Source organism: Poromitra crassiceps (assembly GCF_964638095.1).
Source record: "Poromitra crassiceps genome assembly, chromosome: 13".
Classification (NCBI taxonomy): Eukaryota; Metazoa; Chordata; class Actinopteri; order Beryciformes; family Melamphaidae; genus Poromitra; species Poromitra crassiceps.
This window is the reverse complement of record NC_139644.1, coordinates 25,413,947-25,430,520: the sequence shown is the minus strand read 5'-3', so window position 1 is coordinate 25,430,520 and position 16,574 is coordinate 25,413,947. Positions and strand designations below refer to the sequence as shown.

General features: G+C 42.8%; 3 protein-coding genes across 3 annotated transcripts; 1 reads left to right on the top strand and 2 right to left on the bottom strand.

Moving 5' to 3' along the window:
- Positions 1 to 1,411: 1,411 nt before the first annotated feature.
- cd2bp2 (CD2 (cytoplasmic tail) binding protein 2) lies at positions 1,412 to 7,065 on the bottom strand. Its single transcript, XM_083649536.1, has 7 exons — positions 7,027 to 7,065; positions 6,621 to 6,705; positions 6,033 to 6,162; positions 5,556 to 5,713; positions 4,589 to 5,171; positions 3,554 to 3,639; positions 1,412 to 1,690 (listed from the first exon to the last, which is right to left on the bottom strand). The coding sequence occupies exons 2-7, from the start codon at positions 6,699 to 6,701 to the stop codon at positions 1,580 to 1,582; spliced, it is 1,149 nt and encodes a 382-aa protein (XP_083505662.1). The 5' UTR covers positions 6,702 to 6,705; positions 7,027 to 7,065; the 3' UTR covers positions 1,412 to 1,579.
- Positions 7,066 to 8,296: 1,231 nt separating this feature from the next.
- On the top strand, positions 8,297 to 10,850 carry pheta2 (PH domain containing endocytic trafficking adaptor 2; the record flags this gene model as incomplete). The annotated part of the gene is made up of 4 exons (XM_083649993.1): positions 8,297 to 8,345; positions 9,092 to 9,180; positions 9,310 to 9,613; positions 10,438 to 10,850. Exons 2-4 carry the CDS (start codon positions 9,100 to 9,102, stop codon positions 10,848 to 10,850), a joined length of 798 nt encoding a protein of 265 aa, XP_083506119.1. The 5' UTR covers positions 8,297 to 8,345; positions 9,092 to 9,099.
- A 1,118-nt stretch (positions 10,851 to 11,968) lies between these two features.
- On the bottom strand, positions 11,969 to 16,215 carry mylpfa (myosin light chain, phosphorylatable, fast skeletal muscle a). The gene is made up of 7 exons (XM_083649542.1): positions 16,162 to 16,215; positions 15,427 to 15,528; positions 13,740 to 13,815; positions 13,535 to 13,639; positions 13,304 to 13,382; positions 13,145 to 13,193; positions 11,969 to 12,298 (listed from the first exon to the last, which is right to left on the bottom strand). The coding sequence occupies exons 1-7, from the start codon at positions 16,162 to 16,164 to the stop codon at positions 12,197 to 12,199; spliced, it is 516 nt and encodes a 171-aa protein (XP_083505668.1). The 5' UTR covers positions 16,165 to 16,215; the 3' UTR covers positions 11,969 to 12,196.
- Positions 16,216 to 16,574: the final 359 nt, after the last annotated feature.

Genomic DNA, 16,574 nt, shown 5'->3' with positions numbered 1-16,574 from the left:
ACAGACGGATCAACCAATCAGAGCTCGACTTCGCTTTCCGCCCGGAAAAACCTGCAGAAATCTAACCAATGACAGACAGCTTGGTGGCGCCGTCGGAGAATGGTAACCAATAGGAAAGCAGATAAAACATTTTAGTCTTTGTCCTCGCCTGACCTGATAACTGCAAGTAGGCTCGATTTTGGTTAATGAGTATTAGTATTTTATTTCTATCTATGTAAATATGCCGTGTAATGTACATTCTGACTTGTCAAAGTGGAATTATGACAAGTCAGATTGATCAGTTGAACACCATTTGTGTGTGTGTTGTATGAAGGCAACCCAAATTGTTTTCACACCAAATGTAATTAGTCAGTAGTCAGAATGATACATTTAGATTAATTTACTTTTTTATATTTACCGAGTATTTTGGTCTACAAATCCATTTTATAGTTACATGTTAAAAAAAATCTATAATAGTAGGTAGGCTACTCCTCACAGTAGCTCCTAATCCCTTGGATTGCAATACAAATCAATGTCGAATCTATAATTCACTACAATTCCACTGTCATAATCCACAAGTCATCACAAGCGAGTTATAGATGTAAAGTAAACTTGACTTGTCAAAATGTCATTATCTGATTGGAGTACCTTACCACCACTTATCAAAATTAGATCATGGAGGAATGATTACGATTATTACTTGTTATAAATTAAAGATACTTGGAATTTGAAATGGCTCAAATGACTAAATGTTAACATGTCATGCCATACCTTACAAAAAGTTCAATCCAATCAACCACTAACAGACTAACATTGATTTTAAATCCATGTGGAGGCAACTGATCTATCATTAACACACAAGATCTAACTATGGTCTGTATTCTGTCTGTGAATACTTGAAGCTGTTCCTTTCATAATATTCCACTGCAATGAATCCATCATAGTCCAACTTGCCAGCAAGTGTGACATGTCTCAATTATGAGATTGTAGTACAATCTCATAATACAATGGGCATACAATGTATGGCCATGTCACACAAATCAAACATTCTCCAACAACTGCCAGTTGTTAGAGAACATTTGATTGGTGCGCCATGGGCTAAACACGGACAAACAAGGATTGAACATGTTGAATTTCACCAAACATGTCCAAATAATTCCCAACAAAGACAGCCAGCCAGAGCCAGGGCACACCAAACATACAGTACATCGGTGGTGTTTGTTGTAGAATGTTATGTTTGATTGGTGTGCCATGGGCATAAGAGAACTGGATGTTGCATCTTCTGCTCCCAGTATCGTTAATTTCCCAAGTGTGGGGTGCTCTGCAGTGACCAGGGTATTCTTCTATTCTAGTGAATATCACCATGTGCTTGACTGTTAGGTCAGCAGGTCAGCCCTGGGGTGGGGGGGGAGTTGAGAAAAAGGTCTCACAGTGACAAGACACACATGAGTAATTTATTTTAAAACAATATACAGAAAGCAAAACTTCTGTTTTGATACCAAACCACCGGACGGGAGAGGGAGAGAGAGAGAGAGAGAGATAATGAATGATGATAGTGATCGTGAGGGTCATCAATCATCCATCTGATGCGGCTCATAAATCATGCATAAAGCTCAAAATCAAGTCTCCTGGAGTTGTAGAACTGAGAGCCCTCTTGGTCTAGCCTCTTGCAGTAAACACCGTCTTTGAAATAGCCTTCATCCACCCAGCCCTGGAAAACAGACAGTAAGAAGATTAAAGCCACCTGGCAGTCAGACAGAAGTTAAAAGTAGAATCAGCACTTGACCCCATGATGTAGTAAACAGCAATGCACCAATACATTTCCATAGACAGTCCGTATTGGGACTGTCTATCGGGATTAGGGCTTTGAAAAGCACAGTAGGAATCGGTCTGATTATATTTTTACAGTTGATTGTTGTATAGGGGAGTAGGAGTGCTGCACTGTGTGTGTGTGTGTGTGTGTGTGTGTGTGTGTGTGTGTGTGTGTGTGTGTGTGTGTGTGTGTGTGTGTGTGTGTGTGTGTGTGCGTGCGTGCGTGTGTGTGTGTGTACATTTCTGCTGTTGTAACAAGCCGTTCAATGCAATGAACACCAATTTTGATTATTTAAGCCATATCATGATATACAGTATATTGCTATCTAAAAAATCTGAGGTGGAGACTCAAAAAGACCTTGTTTGTGTAAATGACTTACAGTATCAAAATCCTAGATATTTAGTTTTCTAAGATATTACATTTATATTAGGCTCTTGATTTGTTCTGACTTGACTTGGTGCTCTACATTTAGACTTGACATGAATGCTTCCAATATCTCAACAGAGAGAAAAGCTGTCTGCCCTCTATTGCTCCATACTGTTATTGTGTAAACAGGGACAACGTGTGACGGCTCTCCAGGCACATTCAAGTCTCCCATTTCTTGTTAACTTGGAGAAACTCCTTATGGACCTGGTAAGTAACAGATAGCACGGGAATAGAATCACACTAAAATTTCATCACAACAATTAGTTGTTTTTTTACTCAAATTTCTTCAACACTGAAATCAATTGCTGCATCTGCATCCTTCAATTAACAACTTCCTCATGTTTTGTTTTCACCAGAGCCACAATACCAAGCAAGCCTTGATTTAGATTGTTGTGGTGTTTAAGATTGACAGGAAAGAAAAGATATAGGGGCACAACTGTCCACTGAATCACCTACAACAGGGGTGCCCAACCTTTTTGACCCAAGATCTACTTTTCAAGTAGCCAGCCTCCCGAGATCTACCAGTAGTCCAGTTTCAACATCGCAAACGCACACACATCGTTTCCAGCCTGCAGTAACTAACCTCACAACACTTTCACGTTGTCCCACAACCACTTGACATTAGGGCTGTGAATCTCCACTGGCCTCACGATCCGATTCGATTACGATTCAGAGGGCTACGATTCGATTCGATTACGATTATCGATGCATCTCGATGCATCACTTTATTTCCCCAATACATGATTTATTTTTTCTCACTTTCTTTTTTCTCACTGTGTGGCTACTTTTAAAATAAAAGTGCATTTGGAATTGCATTGTATTATGATCCATAATTAAAATAAACAACTGCATGTACTTCCATTATATTTTATTTGATTATAAAAATAATAATAATAATAATCGCAATTTTTGACACCCCTCGCGATCGACCTGGGATCAGTCCGCGGTCGACCAGTAGACCACGATCGACTGGCTGGGCACCCCTGACCTACAAGAACTGCTCTTTAATCTCAAACTGCTGCAACAGATCTAGAGCTGAACAATTAATGTGAAAAAAATCAAAATCACAACTTCAGCTCAACAATTTCTAAATCACAGAGGCAAATTAATTGCCCGAGAGAGAGCAGCATCCAAAATGGATTTCTGCACAAGTATTTTAGAGCTGCACGTGATCTTTGGCCCATAAATCAAGTACAATGTTGGTGAAAAACTTTCATCATACCAAAACTCAGTAATTCCTGGACATTGACATTTTTTTTAACAAAATCTTTCTTTAAAGCATTTTAAATTTCTAAACAATTTATGACAAGAAAAACTTGTGATATGAGATCATACCTGCATCTGCTGACTGCTGAAGGGGCCGTAGAGCTCTGAATTCTCCTCATTCTCCCATTTGTACTGCCACATCACTCCATCGCTCACTGCAGAAAGACAAAACGGGATTAAACATGACGGGACAATGACATCTCGAGACAATCATCATCATCATCATCATCATCAGTATATAAAAGGGAGCTAGGGCTCTAAATTCACTCACATACACACAAGGCTATAGTTCAGTGATGATGTCACAAAATTCACAGTGATGTTATCAGTGATGTCATCAGTACACTCGCATGCATTCTGGACTCGAATGCAGGATTACATTCTAAGCAAAACTAAATATAACATCACGATTGAAAGTATACATGTCATTACCTATTGTGAACATGAGAATAGTGTAATTGACTACATTGTTAACCTGTGGATTTTATATGGTAAATTTCATATACATAAAGCCAGTGTTAAAATCTTCCCCCAATTTCATAAGGTTTCTTTGTGAGTTTAATGATTACATTAGGACTCTTAAACGTATAGATAGTAATAAAAGTAATAAAAATGTCAAATTATACTGTGAACTATTTAAAGAGGAATCCTTTGTTTTTATTTTCTCTCTTGTCATTGCTACTTGATTCTCGACTGTAATTTGCACCATCATACTTGTCCATTTTTATTTATTTTCTGTTATGAGCACATGTCTGTTCTAATGTACACTTGTCTGTTTGAATAAAAAAAAGGGGAAAAAATCAGTGATGTCATCAGTGATGCTGTCATTAGTCTGAGGCTCACGAGAGAGACTGAGGGAGAGGGAGAGAGAGGGGGAGAGAGACAGAGAGAGGAGAGGGAGTGAGAGAGGAGAGACTGAGGGGGAGAGAGAGAGAGACTGGGAGAGAGGGAGACATTGTGCGCACGCCAATAGGGCAAGCAAGGCCGTACAGCAGCCGAGCTGCGGGCAAGGCCGCGCAGCGGCCAAGCTGCGAATGCAAGCTGCAGGACAGGCGAGCCCGCACAGCGGGCGAGCCTAGGCATCGAGAGTGGACGCGGACTAACCTCTTTCATCCTCTTCCTCTTCCTGTGATTTGCTGGCATGCTTCTCATCAAATTTATCTCCAAACATATCGAGTTCATCTTCTCCGTCATCGTCGCCACCGCTGGGCTTTTGCCTCTTAGCTGCCTGCTTCTTGCTCATGTTCTTCAGCAGGTAGGCCAGTTTTTCATACGTTTGCTGATAGATCTCGAACATTCCGCACACAACCAGTCTGTCAGCCAGAGCCGTGAGCCTGTCCAGCTTTTCTGCATCCCGTTTGGTTTCCTCTGTGCATTCGCTCCCTTCCCTCAGTTTGCTCTTCTTTCGCCCGCCGAGCCCTCCTAGCCGACGGAGACCTTTGGCCACTGTCTCCCCGGGCAGCAGCAGCTCCAGCACAGCCTCGGTAAGCTGGGACTCTGTGTAGGAGGCCAGCGGGTCCTCAGGGGGCTCCTGAACCTCGGCGTCTTCCTCGTTCTCGCTGTTGGCCGCCCGCTGCTCCTCTCGCAGTTTCTCCTCTTCAGCCTCATCCTCGTCGCCCGCTCTGCGTCTCCGCTTGGCAGCGAGACCTTTCTTCTTCGGCTTGAAAGGTTGTTCTTTTATTTTCACCTGGAAAGAGGACAGACATGTTATTACTGGACAGTAGAGATGAACAATCGAGAAAATCGCAATTGCAATGAGAACTTCAATTTCAGAAGCTGCAATTAATTGCTTCAGAGGGAGAGAATGTCCAATATTGATTTTGAAACAAGGTGTTTCAGTGGCCCAGGTAATCTTTGGTCCATGAATCAAGTACAATATTGGAAAAAATCTTTTATCATACTCAAATTCAGTCAATCCTACTGCCAACTATTTTTACAAATTCACTTTAATCAACTTTAAAGTTCTAAAATATGTATGAAAAGAAAAATATATATACTGTCAAATAATCACTATTTGATTTTTTTTGTCAAGGCTTCCAACATGGAGCAGAAATCACAAAAATGCAATTACCCAGTCAATGTTGTCGAGCCAGTTGTCTCTGATCTGTTCGTCGTTTTTGATGAAATAGTTTCCTTCAGAGTCAAAGTGTCCTTCCTGCATCTCCTCGTCCAGATTAAAGGGTGTGATGGGAACTCCCTCATCGCAGTCAATCGTTGCTCCCTCTTGGCCTGAAAACAAAGTTGTGATCTTACTTTTCATCGCTCCTTTAGGTAAAACGTTAACTTGCTAAACATGGAGCATTTTGATGGTAAGGGAGGGGAGAAAGGCTCCCAGCAAGCCCAAGGATTCAGCCACCTTGTTGTCATAAGGTCGCTTTTCTATGCTTCACCCAAAATTGTCTTGAAGGGAATAAGAACATTGTAGACTCAGGCTTACCAAGAACACAAAAAAATGCATTCATGAAAAAATAAAAACATGTCTTTCATAGCGATGTACAAGTGGCCACTGGCCAGACAGACGGTCTAAATAGTCATAGACAACACATACCCTCCACATCATCGCTGGCCAGAATCTCATATTTGCTGCTATCCTTGTCATCTCCTTCATCTTCTTCATCACTATCAAGAGAATGTTTGCCCTTGAACCTGGAGCCGGGGCCACTCACAGCCTCACAATTCTAGATCACCAGCAAGAGAAGCAAAGAAGAAAAATGGTCAGTATCACATCACTTAACTCCCCTGAAAACACATTTTCAGTCAGTTTTATTTGCTTTGCACTGTTTAATGCTAATCTAAACTCTGTAAACTGTAGTCAGTCACACAAGGCAAAACAGGACTATTGACTGCTGTTAAACACACAGGAAAAGGTCAACAAATCATCTTGATAAGTTATAAGTTTCCTTCACTACATTACTGAAGATATAATTGTTTGACTAGTAGACATCTACAGTAGGTGCAAATCCCAAAAATCCCAAAAATAAGCTGCCAATCCCAATTAAAATGTGTTTGGTGTGATGTAAATTGGAGTAACTGATGGATGTGCTTGACATGACAGTAAAACACAATCCTTGAAGTATTCGTTATAACTTCTAGCATATTTTGCCTCCCTAAACAATGTTGTGAACGGGACATGTACCTTTTTGTTGGGAGGTTCGTCATCCATTTCCAGCTCCAGCTCCCCGTTACCGTCCTCAAATGTTACCTTTCTTTTCGACATGGTGCTACAGAGGGTGAAACACACTTCGAGTTAGTTACACTTGTAGCAGTAACGTTAACGTTACGTGGTGGCTTGACACCTTTTATTTGATAGGGGTGTGTGTTGTTTTGCTAGGTAGCTAACGCTAACTCGTTCGTTAGCCAACAGCAGCAGCAGACAGCGCGCACACTAGCAAGCGGCATTTATCACAGTCCAAACTCCCGCTACGTCAACTAACATAATAACTAGCGTACTTAAATGCGTTTAGTTATACATTACGGAAGTAAATATAGTCAGACAAATACAGCTAATAAACTAATACATAGCTGCAAAAGTGTGGCCAGACCTGAAAAGAATTCAAGCGACGTACGTTGGTTGTTGGCTCTTTGTCATATCCGGATCCGGTTTCAAAAGGAAATGACGCCAAATCTATTTTTGAACGTATTTTTTTTTCCAATTCTGGAAGATGACTCTCCCTGGTCTCTCCTTGAATGTGACATGTGCAATACCATTTTTTTTGTCACATTTCATCCAGATGGATACATGTTAATAAGTACATGTTATAATAATACTCAGGCTACTAAATTTGAAACTACTACTGGTGTTGAGTTTTAGCAAGTCAGAATACCACACCTGGTCCAACAACACGTGGAGAAGTGCAGTGTTGGACATTTCTGAAGCAGGTATAGATACACATCACTAGAAAGGAGAAGCTACATTAGACTAGAAAGGAGAAGTGACTTTAAGCCCACAATAAAAAAATAAAAAATATCAAAGCAAAATTCTTCTTATTGGAGGCCTGTTTGGAAGTGTGTGTGTGTGTGTGTGTGTGTGTGTGTGTGTGTGTGTGTGTGTGTGTGTGTGTGTGTGTGTGTGTGTGTGTGTGTGTGTGTGTGTGTGTGTGTGTGTGTGTGTGTGTGTGTGAGAGAGAGGATCTGAGACCTCTGTCTCTGTAAAATACTACATTTTATATCTGAGAGAAGCTCTCCATGTCTCCCTGGACAGTCAACCATCAATCAAGGCACACAACATCAGAGATTGAACTACAACTCATTTGAGGGTGAGGAAATTAACATATTTGAACAGGATGTGGAAGTGTGTGTGTGTGTGTGTGTGTGTGTGTGTGTGTGTGTGTGTGTGTGTGTGTGTGTGTGTGTGTGTGTGTGTGTGTGTGTGTGTGTGTGTGTGTGTGTGTGTGTGTGTGTGTGAGAGAGAGAGAGAGAGAGAGAGAGAGAGAGAGAGAGAGAGAAGGCAGGGCAGAAGCATCAGATAGAATACTTCATCATCAGGTTTGCAGCTATAGCAGTGGTGGCAGACACTTTGGTCAGGCCGAGTCGGACCCATCGCAGCACAAGGTGGACTGATGCGTAGAGGAGAGAGAATATAATGTGTCAGGGTTTTGTTACCAGGAAGTGGGTCGAGTTATTTATATTTCAACACTCGTCCTCCGGCACCCAAGGGAGGACCGGTGGAAGTAACCTGAAACTTTAGATTTAAACATTGTCTCGTTCTGGATGTATCCTGACCAGAGAGAATACAAGTGGCTGACATGGTTAGGCAGGAATGATGAGGAGCAGAGGAATTCACCTGCATGTGTAAATAATGTAAAAGCCTCAGCCTGTGTGGATGCAGAGTGACCCTGGTGAGTGAGCAGCGTTGGCAGGGGTAAGTCTGAGTCACTTCTCTGAGACAGGTGTTGGCTGGTAGACCCAGTGACAGGAAAATATGAGACATGGTTTTATTAGTAGTTCAACTACTGGGGTATATTACTGTTACTGTCATTATTACTGTGATTCTTGATGTTTGTTATATGGGTTTACGTGGTCGTCCTTGTTGCTTTTAAACATTATGCACAAAGATTATTCCTTGGAGAATAACGATCTGCTGAATTGAACTCATGTGGTGCAATGTTTAACTTACTATTTAAAATCAGGTTTGATTGAATGTTTTGCTGAAGAAAGTGTGGGACATCTTCTGAAAATGTTTGATTTATGTTGTACAGTATATGATATACCAGAAAAGTCACATGTGAAAACCCACATGTGAAGTCAAACCACTGTGCTTTTTGGATGCATTTTATGAACATGTGATAAATGTCCATCTATATTATGTGAAAATGAACCCGTGAATTGTCTCTCTGCATGTGAAATTAACTTTTTACATGTGAAACAAATATTGTCATGTATGGCAGGTTAAAACATGAAAGAATGTCCCTGTGAGAAAAAGAAAACACTATGAATCACCTAATTTCATCTGAAGTAAAAAGAAAAAAAAAGTCACATGTGTAATCAGAACACAATGTGAAGAAAACATTGTTCACATAAAGCATTCGAATGTGGGGTTCCACATCTGACTGGACACACTCTGTAGTCCGGAAACCTTCCGCAGTGTGAAACCACTTTCTTCTTCAGGTGTTGTGATGAAGATCCATCAGAAGATTTTAACCCATTACCTATCATGCACCTCTCCTGTGGATAAAGAGGGATATCTCTACAAAAAGGTTTGAGAAAACATCAAACACAGACAGATGGTAGGCTACATAGCCTACAATTACAGAGCCTTCAATATTCAGTTACATTTGACAAATGATAACTTTACTATTTTGCTTTGCTTACATACTTCTCCATAGAAACAGAGGAATGCCTCCTACCAGCGGCGGTGGTATGTCTTGAAGGCGAACCTGCTGTTCTACCAGGAGCGCCCAGCAGACAGGCACCTACTGGGTGTCATTGTGCTGGAGGGATGTGCGGTGCGCAGCTCTGAGTCCGACGGGCTGTTTGCCTTCTCCCTGGTGTTCCAGGGGCCGGGACTGAAGACCTACAGGTTCGCAGCAGAGGATCATCTGACTCAAGAGAGCTGGGTCAAAGCCTTGCTGTCAGCCAGCCACTGTTACCTCTCCCTGCTGGTGAGAGACCTGGGGAGGCAGTATGAAGGTGAATACTGATTGACTGACTGATTGAGTAGTTTCATAAAGTGTCATACACACAAAGAACGCAGTCCACATGACACTACCAAGTAGTTATGGTAATGGGTGTACTGTACAACATCATAAAAAATATAAGCTATCGCACTAGAATATCCTGCCTTTCCCCCCATGCTTTACAAATGAAGCCATATGGAAATATTCCAGTTTTTCATAATTATCTAGGAAATTAATAGACAGAAGTAATTTTGTGATACAACACATTTCTTAAAGCAACCTATGCTGGGCAGTCGATTTATCCCAAATCACAAGTAGATACGATCTTTCGTCTTCAGGAGTTTTAATAAACCTTCCTGTTTCAATGTCTAGTGGCAATGAGGTGCATTGCCAGTGGCAATGCACCTCAACTGTGCACAAAGAGATCTGTGACTTCTAGATAAGTTTAACATAACATCAGGTTCTGTAATGTGAGTGTTCTTGATTTGACATGTCATTTTCCATATAATTTAGGTTTAAACCAAATATCAGTGGTATTTATACATGAAGGAACAGCTTAGCTTTCATTTCCTGCAAGTCAAACCTACATCTATTATGAAAAATAAATGTTACATATTTCATATAAAATATTATTAGAGATTTCCACACATAAATATTTTTTTCTGGTGAGCCTGCTGTTTTAAGATAAACAAGTCTGTTCCACAAATAAATTATTGCACATTTTGTGTCTGAACCCACATGGTTCCCACATATCATATCATAACATATCATATCATATCATACTGTACTGCTGTATTGTTGGCATGGTTTGGTTATCTGTCTGTATTCTGTCCACAGAAGCTAAACAGCAACAAAGCTCCGGACTTGGTACGCCAGTGAAGGGCCTCAGCCAGTCGCTGACCCGGATGAACCCCGGCTCCTTCTTCCCCACCCAGGGGGCCAGAGTGGCGGTCAGAGAGGGGAGGAGCTACAGTGCCAGCAACGTTTTACAAACGCCTTCTATACCCACTAAAGTGACAAATAAGAAGTCTCCGAAGCTTTGGCCTAAGAGAAACGCTCATGTGACTCCGCTGAACGGGCCGGCGCCTCTGTATGGGGAATGGCCACTGGCGGGTTTGGATCCACTGGAGGAGTTCAGCAAACTCCATGACTATTATGGCCAGGAGGTGAAGCAAGCGAGAGAGGAGTGGCTGAGTAGTCGACAGGTGCATGAGGAGCAGAGGGCCAAGGATCTCATCGACCTGGGCTGACACAGAGCCGCAGCACTCTGCCATTCAGAAACTGAAACAAGTGAAACTAAACTCTTGAAGGGGAACTGAGATGGAGTGGTTCATGTGTGTCAAAAACGAACTCCACCTTTAGTATTGTGAAGTTACAGTATACATAAATAAGGAACTGGCGTAAACCAATGTGTAAACCAATGTAATTACTATTATTAAACCTTCAGAGGTCTGAGAACAGCAGTGATGACCAATTAAAAGTCTGAGACCCTAATACAGTTATGTGTCTGTCTGGTCATCTGAGATGACCTGCAGTCACACTGCTGCTCCTATTCCGGGAACCATTATGAGTTTGGGCACAGTCAGATACCCATTAGTCAGCTATGCAGACAATTTCCCCAGTACAGTTATTGGGAAAAGTCAGATGTCGCTGCGGTCTTATTGATTTATTTTGAGAGTATTGGGCCTCAGCAATATGTGTACTAACTACTTTGTATGGGTGAGATTCAACCCGTGCACTGTGAAGAAGATCCACTAGATGTCACTAGATCTATTCACCAGCAGCATACAGCATGAGAGGTTTTCATAACATTTCAGACTTGTTGCCTCTCTCGTCTCAGACCCTCTCCCACAGAGCCACTGAACAGAGACACCATTGTACAAAAAGAGGCTTTATTCACAGTTTGTCCCTTTTATTCATTACAGAGGAAGGTGAGGAAGAGTCCAGTCAGAATGAAATCGAAACCGCTTATGGAAAGAAAATGGCGATTCGAGAGCGATGCAGGAAGGAGCGGAGTGGAGCGAAAGAGCGCGAAGACTTGAATGTTTTCTTTCGGCCCTTTCTCTCCTCTCCACAGTCTTTGTTGTCGCTTTTTTACAGAAGAAAAGGGTGGTCATCACTTTTTAAGGAGACTTCTTTTTCTGTGCTAACCTGAAAGCGCTCTCCCTCTTCCCACCTTTTCTACCCAAGGGGGGGACTTCTTCAAAATTTGGAATGAGGTCCCCCGTGTGTCTATTTTCCCCCTGAGAAACCACGGGACATTTTCACTCACACAAGCACCAGAGATGCTAAAGCAGTCAGGTAGAGCGAGGTGTAGAGGTGAGGAGAGAGAGGTTGCGAGGAAAGAGGAGGTGGTTGTGGATGGAAATGATGTTACAAGATCATTTTATTGAAAATAATCCCAGTTCCCCACAAGCAAACATAGACATCCCACGGGCGTCGGCCTTCTCACACGTCTCATGAGTCTTTGTTTCGAACATGAGCGACAGAGCACGTGGGCACTCACACACATGGTCAGCTGGGAAGGAAGAGGAGAACAGAAAGGGAGGGCAGAATAACAAAGGGGTGCTGTTTTTCTTCTCTTCTGGCGTTCGCTTTACTCCTCCTTCTCCTCTCCGTGTGTGATGACGTAGCAGATGCTCTTGTAGTCTACGTTGCCAGCAACATCTGGGGGGAAGGCGGCCCACAGGTTCGTCATCTGAGGGAGGAGATGAGGGTTGACAACTCAACGGGTGAAATGATATACAATATATGATGAGATTCATTATAAGAAAACATCAAATTTTGGGGAGATTTTCCAATATGTAATGTCAAATCATCGATGTGTCCCATTTGCGGCATTGCTCCAACAATTAGCATTAGGTGAGAAAATAAGAACTATTTTATGTTGCCAAGTGTTGTCTGGCAGTTTTGTGTAGATTGGTCAAATGTACACAAAATATGATACAAGCAAATGGAAAACATGTTGTCCCCGACCAGTGATGTAGTTCCACCTTTGGGTTAATCCCATTCATTGTCAATGCGGCACCCTAGCGGCACAATGTCAACAATACAGTGTGACTAACAAACTAACGGACGGAGACCAATCCATAGTCCCCCCTCTCGTGGGGGACAAAATAGCATATTCTAACTGTTCTGAACTTGCAGGGACTACTTTCTCTGCGTAGGAAGTGAAGGAGACTTTCTACGGCCTACAATCACTGTACAGTGGATGAATATTGCGGTTTTTCATCCTAAATAGTAAAAAAAATGGCTAGATCAGCTATATTGAGTTCATGTAATTGTTTTAAATTCATGAATCTACAGGCCATATACCATATTAAAAAGTATACACAACCTTTTTATTACTAAAAGGTCATTCTTCATACTCTCAATAATGCTAGCTACTGTCACTCAACATAGTTTGCTTAAGTGTTCGCACTCTTGTTCGCACCAAGAATGAACGATCTCCCAGGGACATATGATTTTGGTGTCTATGTTCTCATCACTTGACTAATCTCCCCAAAACTCTCTGTGTACTTCTTTAACTGGTTGGAAACATTACCTCCTCCGCGGAGAACCTGTCGCACTGAGTGGTCAGGAGCTCCTCAAGGCTGGTAGAGACAAACGCAGAGATTTATCATTGTGTCAAATTCAGAATTATTCCCATTTGGTCATGTGCTGTGGCATATTATATATTTTAGAAGATTAAAAAGGTTCTCACAATTCCTTCTTGATCGTTCCAACACCCTCGGGGTCCAGGACCTTGAAAGCGGAAACGATAACGTCCTCGGGGTCAGCACCTAGTGAGGTAATAGTGAAGGTATCAATGACAAACTACTGTACTTTTCACTTCATTATATCGTAAAACAAACAACAACTCTGGAGTGAGAGTTGGCGAGTGAGCGGGGTAAAAAGCAGGTGCCAGATTAGCCAAAGGAAATAAGACACCCACCCTTCAGCTTCTCGCCGAACATGGTGAGGAAGACGGTGAAGTTGATGGGGCCGCTGGCCTCCTTGACCATGGCTTCCAGCTCCGCATCCTTCGTGTTCAGCTGGCCTGCACAGTACAGAGTTTAAGATTACACACAAATACATACACCACATACACACACACACACACACACACACACACACACTTTCCACTGTGTGCAGCTCACCCATTGAGGCCAGAACGTCTCTGAGGTCGTCTTTGCTGATGATACCATCTCTGTTCTGGTCAATGATTGTGAAGGCCTGAGAAAATGAGAGGAATTAGCAGTATTAGAATTGACTAAACAACACCAGTGTGTGTTCACTTGTCACCAGTGGGACAGATGGAGAAAAGGGCAGGCTGGGCCACAAATCACAGGCTGAGCCCTCTTTAACAGTTTAGGGACTCCTCAGTCAACAGTGAGTCCATTAAAGTGTCAGGTGGTGAGGAGTCATGACTAAAGCTATGTAAACCTTGTTAGCGGATACTGGGCAGGAACAACGCAGTGGGAAAGAAAAGTGAAAGACTTTAGTGACCTTGGTGGGGGGCTTTCGGGCTTGAGGTGGACATCAGGGCTTTTCTTACATGTTAATTTGGGAAAGTATCATCTTGGTCCAGCTGTCTGATCCGCTCACTCCCCCCCCTCTCATGGCTGAGCTGCCTCTATGAAACTTAAGACGACTTCTTCGACTTGAACTTGAACTCAGTCCCAAACCTCATCACATCTCATCACTCTCTATCTCTTTCTGCCTCCTCTCTGTTTCTGTCTCTCTTTCACACGCGCACACACTCCAACAGACACACACGCGTTCCCATCTGCCATCTTTCCATCTCGAGTGCTAAGACCACCCTAATGAACGTGTCATACATTCCCAAAGTGGCACTTAAGAAATCTGTATCACTTATCACAGGAGGAATGTTCCCCTCTATTCGGAGCCCATATCCCTTGACAACACATGGAAAACATAGACACCATCATAATCCAATCTCTTGACGGCCCGTCCCGATAAAATCACCTTTCCCTGACCTCACACACCCTTTTAGACTTATGCCTTTTGCTTTGCTTTCTCTCTTCTTCTGCTCTTCAAATTGTTTGTAATTGGCCTTTTTCACAGCAGCCATTTTGTGTCTAAAAGGCAGGATGTAGCACAGGTGCACCAAAACATTAATTAGGGTTTCCAACTTCCAGTCAATTTAGGTGTTCCAGTGCTGGGGCCCTAATTAAAGAGTTGCACCTATGTTTACCCCGCCTTTTAGACACAAAATGGCAGCTGTGAAAAAGGCCCATTGTAATTTTGAATGCACACAAAAAGCAGTTTGAAAGTTTGCCCCCACCCCCATTCACTTCCGTTCTGACCTATTCACTTCCGTTCTATCTTATTCTCCTTTCCATAGAGATATACCCCTAACCCTAACCCTAACCCTAACCCTAACCCTAACCCTAACCCCAGACCTGTGTTATATCGCTATGCTCCTTTCCCTGTCTTTGTTCTACACTACAATCTGTCTGCTGAGCTCCAGTTGTCCTCCCAGCTGTCTGCAACAGGCCTAAGGAGATGTGTGAGTGACAGCTGGGGGGGTCAGAGGTCGAGCGCACTGCGGAGCGCTTCAGAGCTCCTCCTAACGACGCTCTGCTCCGGCTTATTTACTTGTCAGAAGGGGAGGGTACGCAGAAGAGCAACTGCTATGAAAATGGATCCAGGCGCGGCTTCACCAAGCTCTAATTTTGGTTGGAGCCTGGAGTAAAAACAAGAGTTGGTTGATCAGGTTGAGATCCGACACCAGTCCCTCTCCATTTCTCCATCGACCAATCGGTGACCATGAAGGTGACTTAAGGTGTACATGTTGTCATGTTGGGGCGGAGAAATCCTCACCTCCTTGTACTCCTGAATCTGGCTCTGCTCAAACATGGAGAACACATTGGAGGAACCGCCTTCGGCTGTGGCTCCTCCCCTCCTCTTGGCCTTCTTGGGAGACTGTGGGACACACACACACACACACACACACACACACACACACACGGGTGAACCTTTGGGCTGGAAACCATGGTGACACTAATTGACCTTTAACTCCAGTTCATGCTGTACGGCAGGTGATGCTGGTGCAATCCTCAGGTTAGTCAAATGTAGCACCTGAACACCAATATGGCATGGATTTGTTTTATGAACTCAAATCTTTTGCCAGTTTATGTTAAGAAACAGAACATTTCCACATTCCTAAATTACCTATAAAGGCTCTGTTTTGTCCAATATAACCAATACTGATTTGTCAGTATGGCACGCCACCTAAAATACATTATTCTCTGCCACATCAAACAATTTACCAATCATATTAATAAGACATTTAATCACAAGCACCCTGATAAATGTATCCCATGAACAGCAGGTGGCCTATTATCCAATGAGGGAAAAGCTTTGTCCAAAACATGGTTGATCTATAGGAAGTGAAAACAAACACGTCCCAGTATTTGTTTTGTCAAGCTGTTACATAGGCCAAAACGTATCAAAAGGTGATGTTAATCCAATTGGTGGGTTTGATTGGGCTTTCCCCCCTGTAGAGTCTTCCATCAGCAGAGAGCAGCGATGAGGGAATGATGGTAGCCTACTCACCATCTTGTGTGGAGGTTTAGATGGTCAGGAAAGAGAAGACTGTGTGAAGCCGCGTTGTCCCGTGGATCCCCGGGGGTTTATATAGGCCTACGCCTCCGCCAGCTAATCTAACTTTAGCCGCAGCCTCAAGTTTGGATTGGGATAAAAGAGAGAGAGGGAGGGAAAGAGAGATAGAGATTGAGAGAGGGAGGGAGAGAGAGTGGTAAAGGATGAGCTGGTGGTAAAAGTGAAGGAGGCAGAATGGGGGTACAGCTATATCACCTTACAGGAGATCAGAAATAGACCCGGGAGTCTTGGAATTAAGTAAACCTGATAGCTTGGGGACATTGCCATAGGTTTGCAGTCCCACGTGGACTAATATGGACATTCAGGACATTGATGCTCGTTGGTCCGATGGACAAGCGTCTCCCCTC

Excerpts from the sequence above, each read along its gene's own strand:
- cd2bp2 (XM_083649536.1), bottom strand. The coding sequence starts at position 6,701 with ATGTCGAAAAGAAAGGTAACATTTGAGGACGGTAACGGGGAGCTGGAG. Across the intron at positions 5,714-6,032 it reads GGCCAGCGATGATGTGGAGG|GCCAAGAGGGAGCAACGATT; the intron begins GTATGTGTTGTC and ends CTTTGTTTTCAG. Across the intron at positions 1,691-3,553 it reads TCAGCAGTCAGCAGATGCAG|GGCTGGGTGGATGAAGGCTA; the intron begins GTATGATCTCAT and ends TCTGTTTTCCAG.
- mylpfa (XM_083649542.1), bottom strand. Across the intron at positions 13,816-15,426 it reads AGATTCAGGAGTACAAGGAG|GCCTTCACAATCATTGACCA; the intron begins GTGAGGATTTCT and ends TCATTTTCTCAG. Across the intron at positions 12,299-13,144 it reads ACAGGTTCTCCGCGGAGGAG|ATGACGAACCTGTGGGCCGC; the intron begins GTAATGTTTCCA and ends CTCCTCCCTCAG.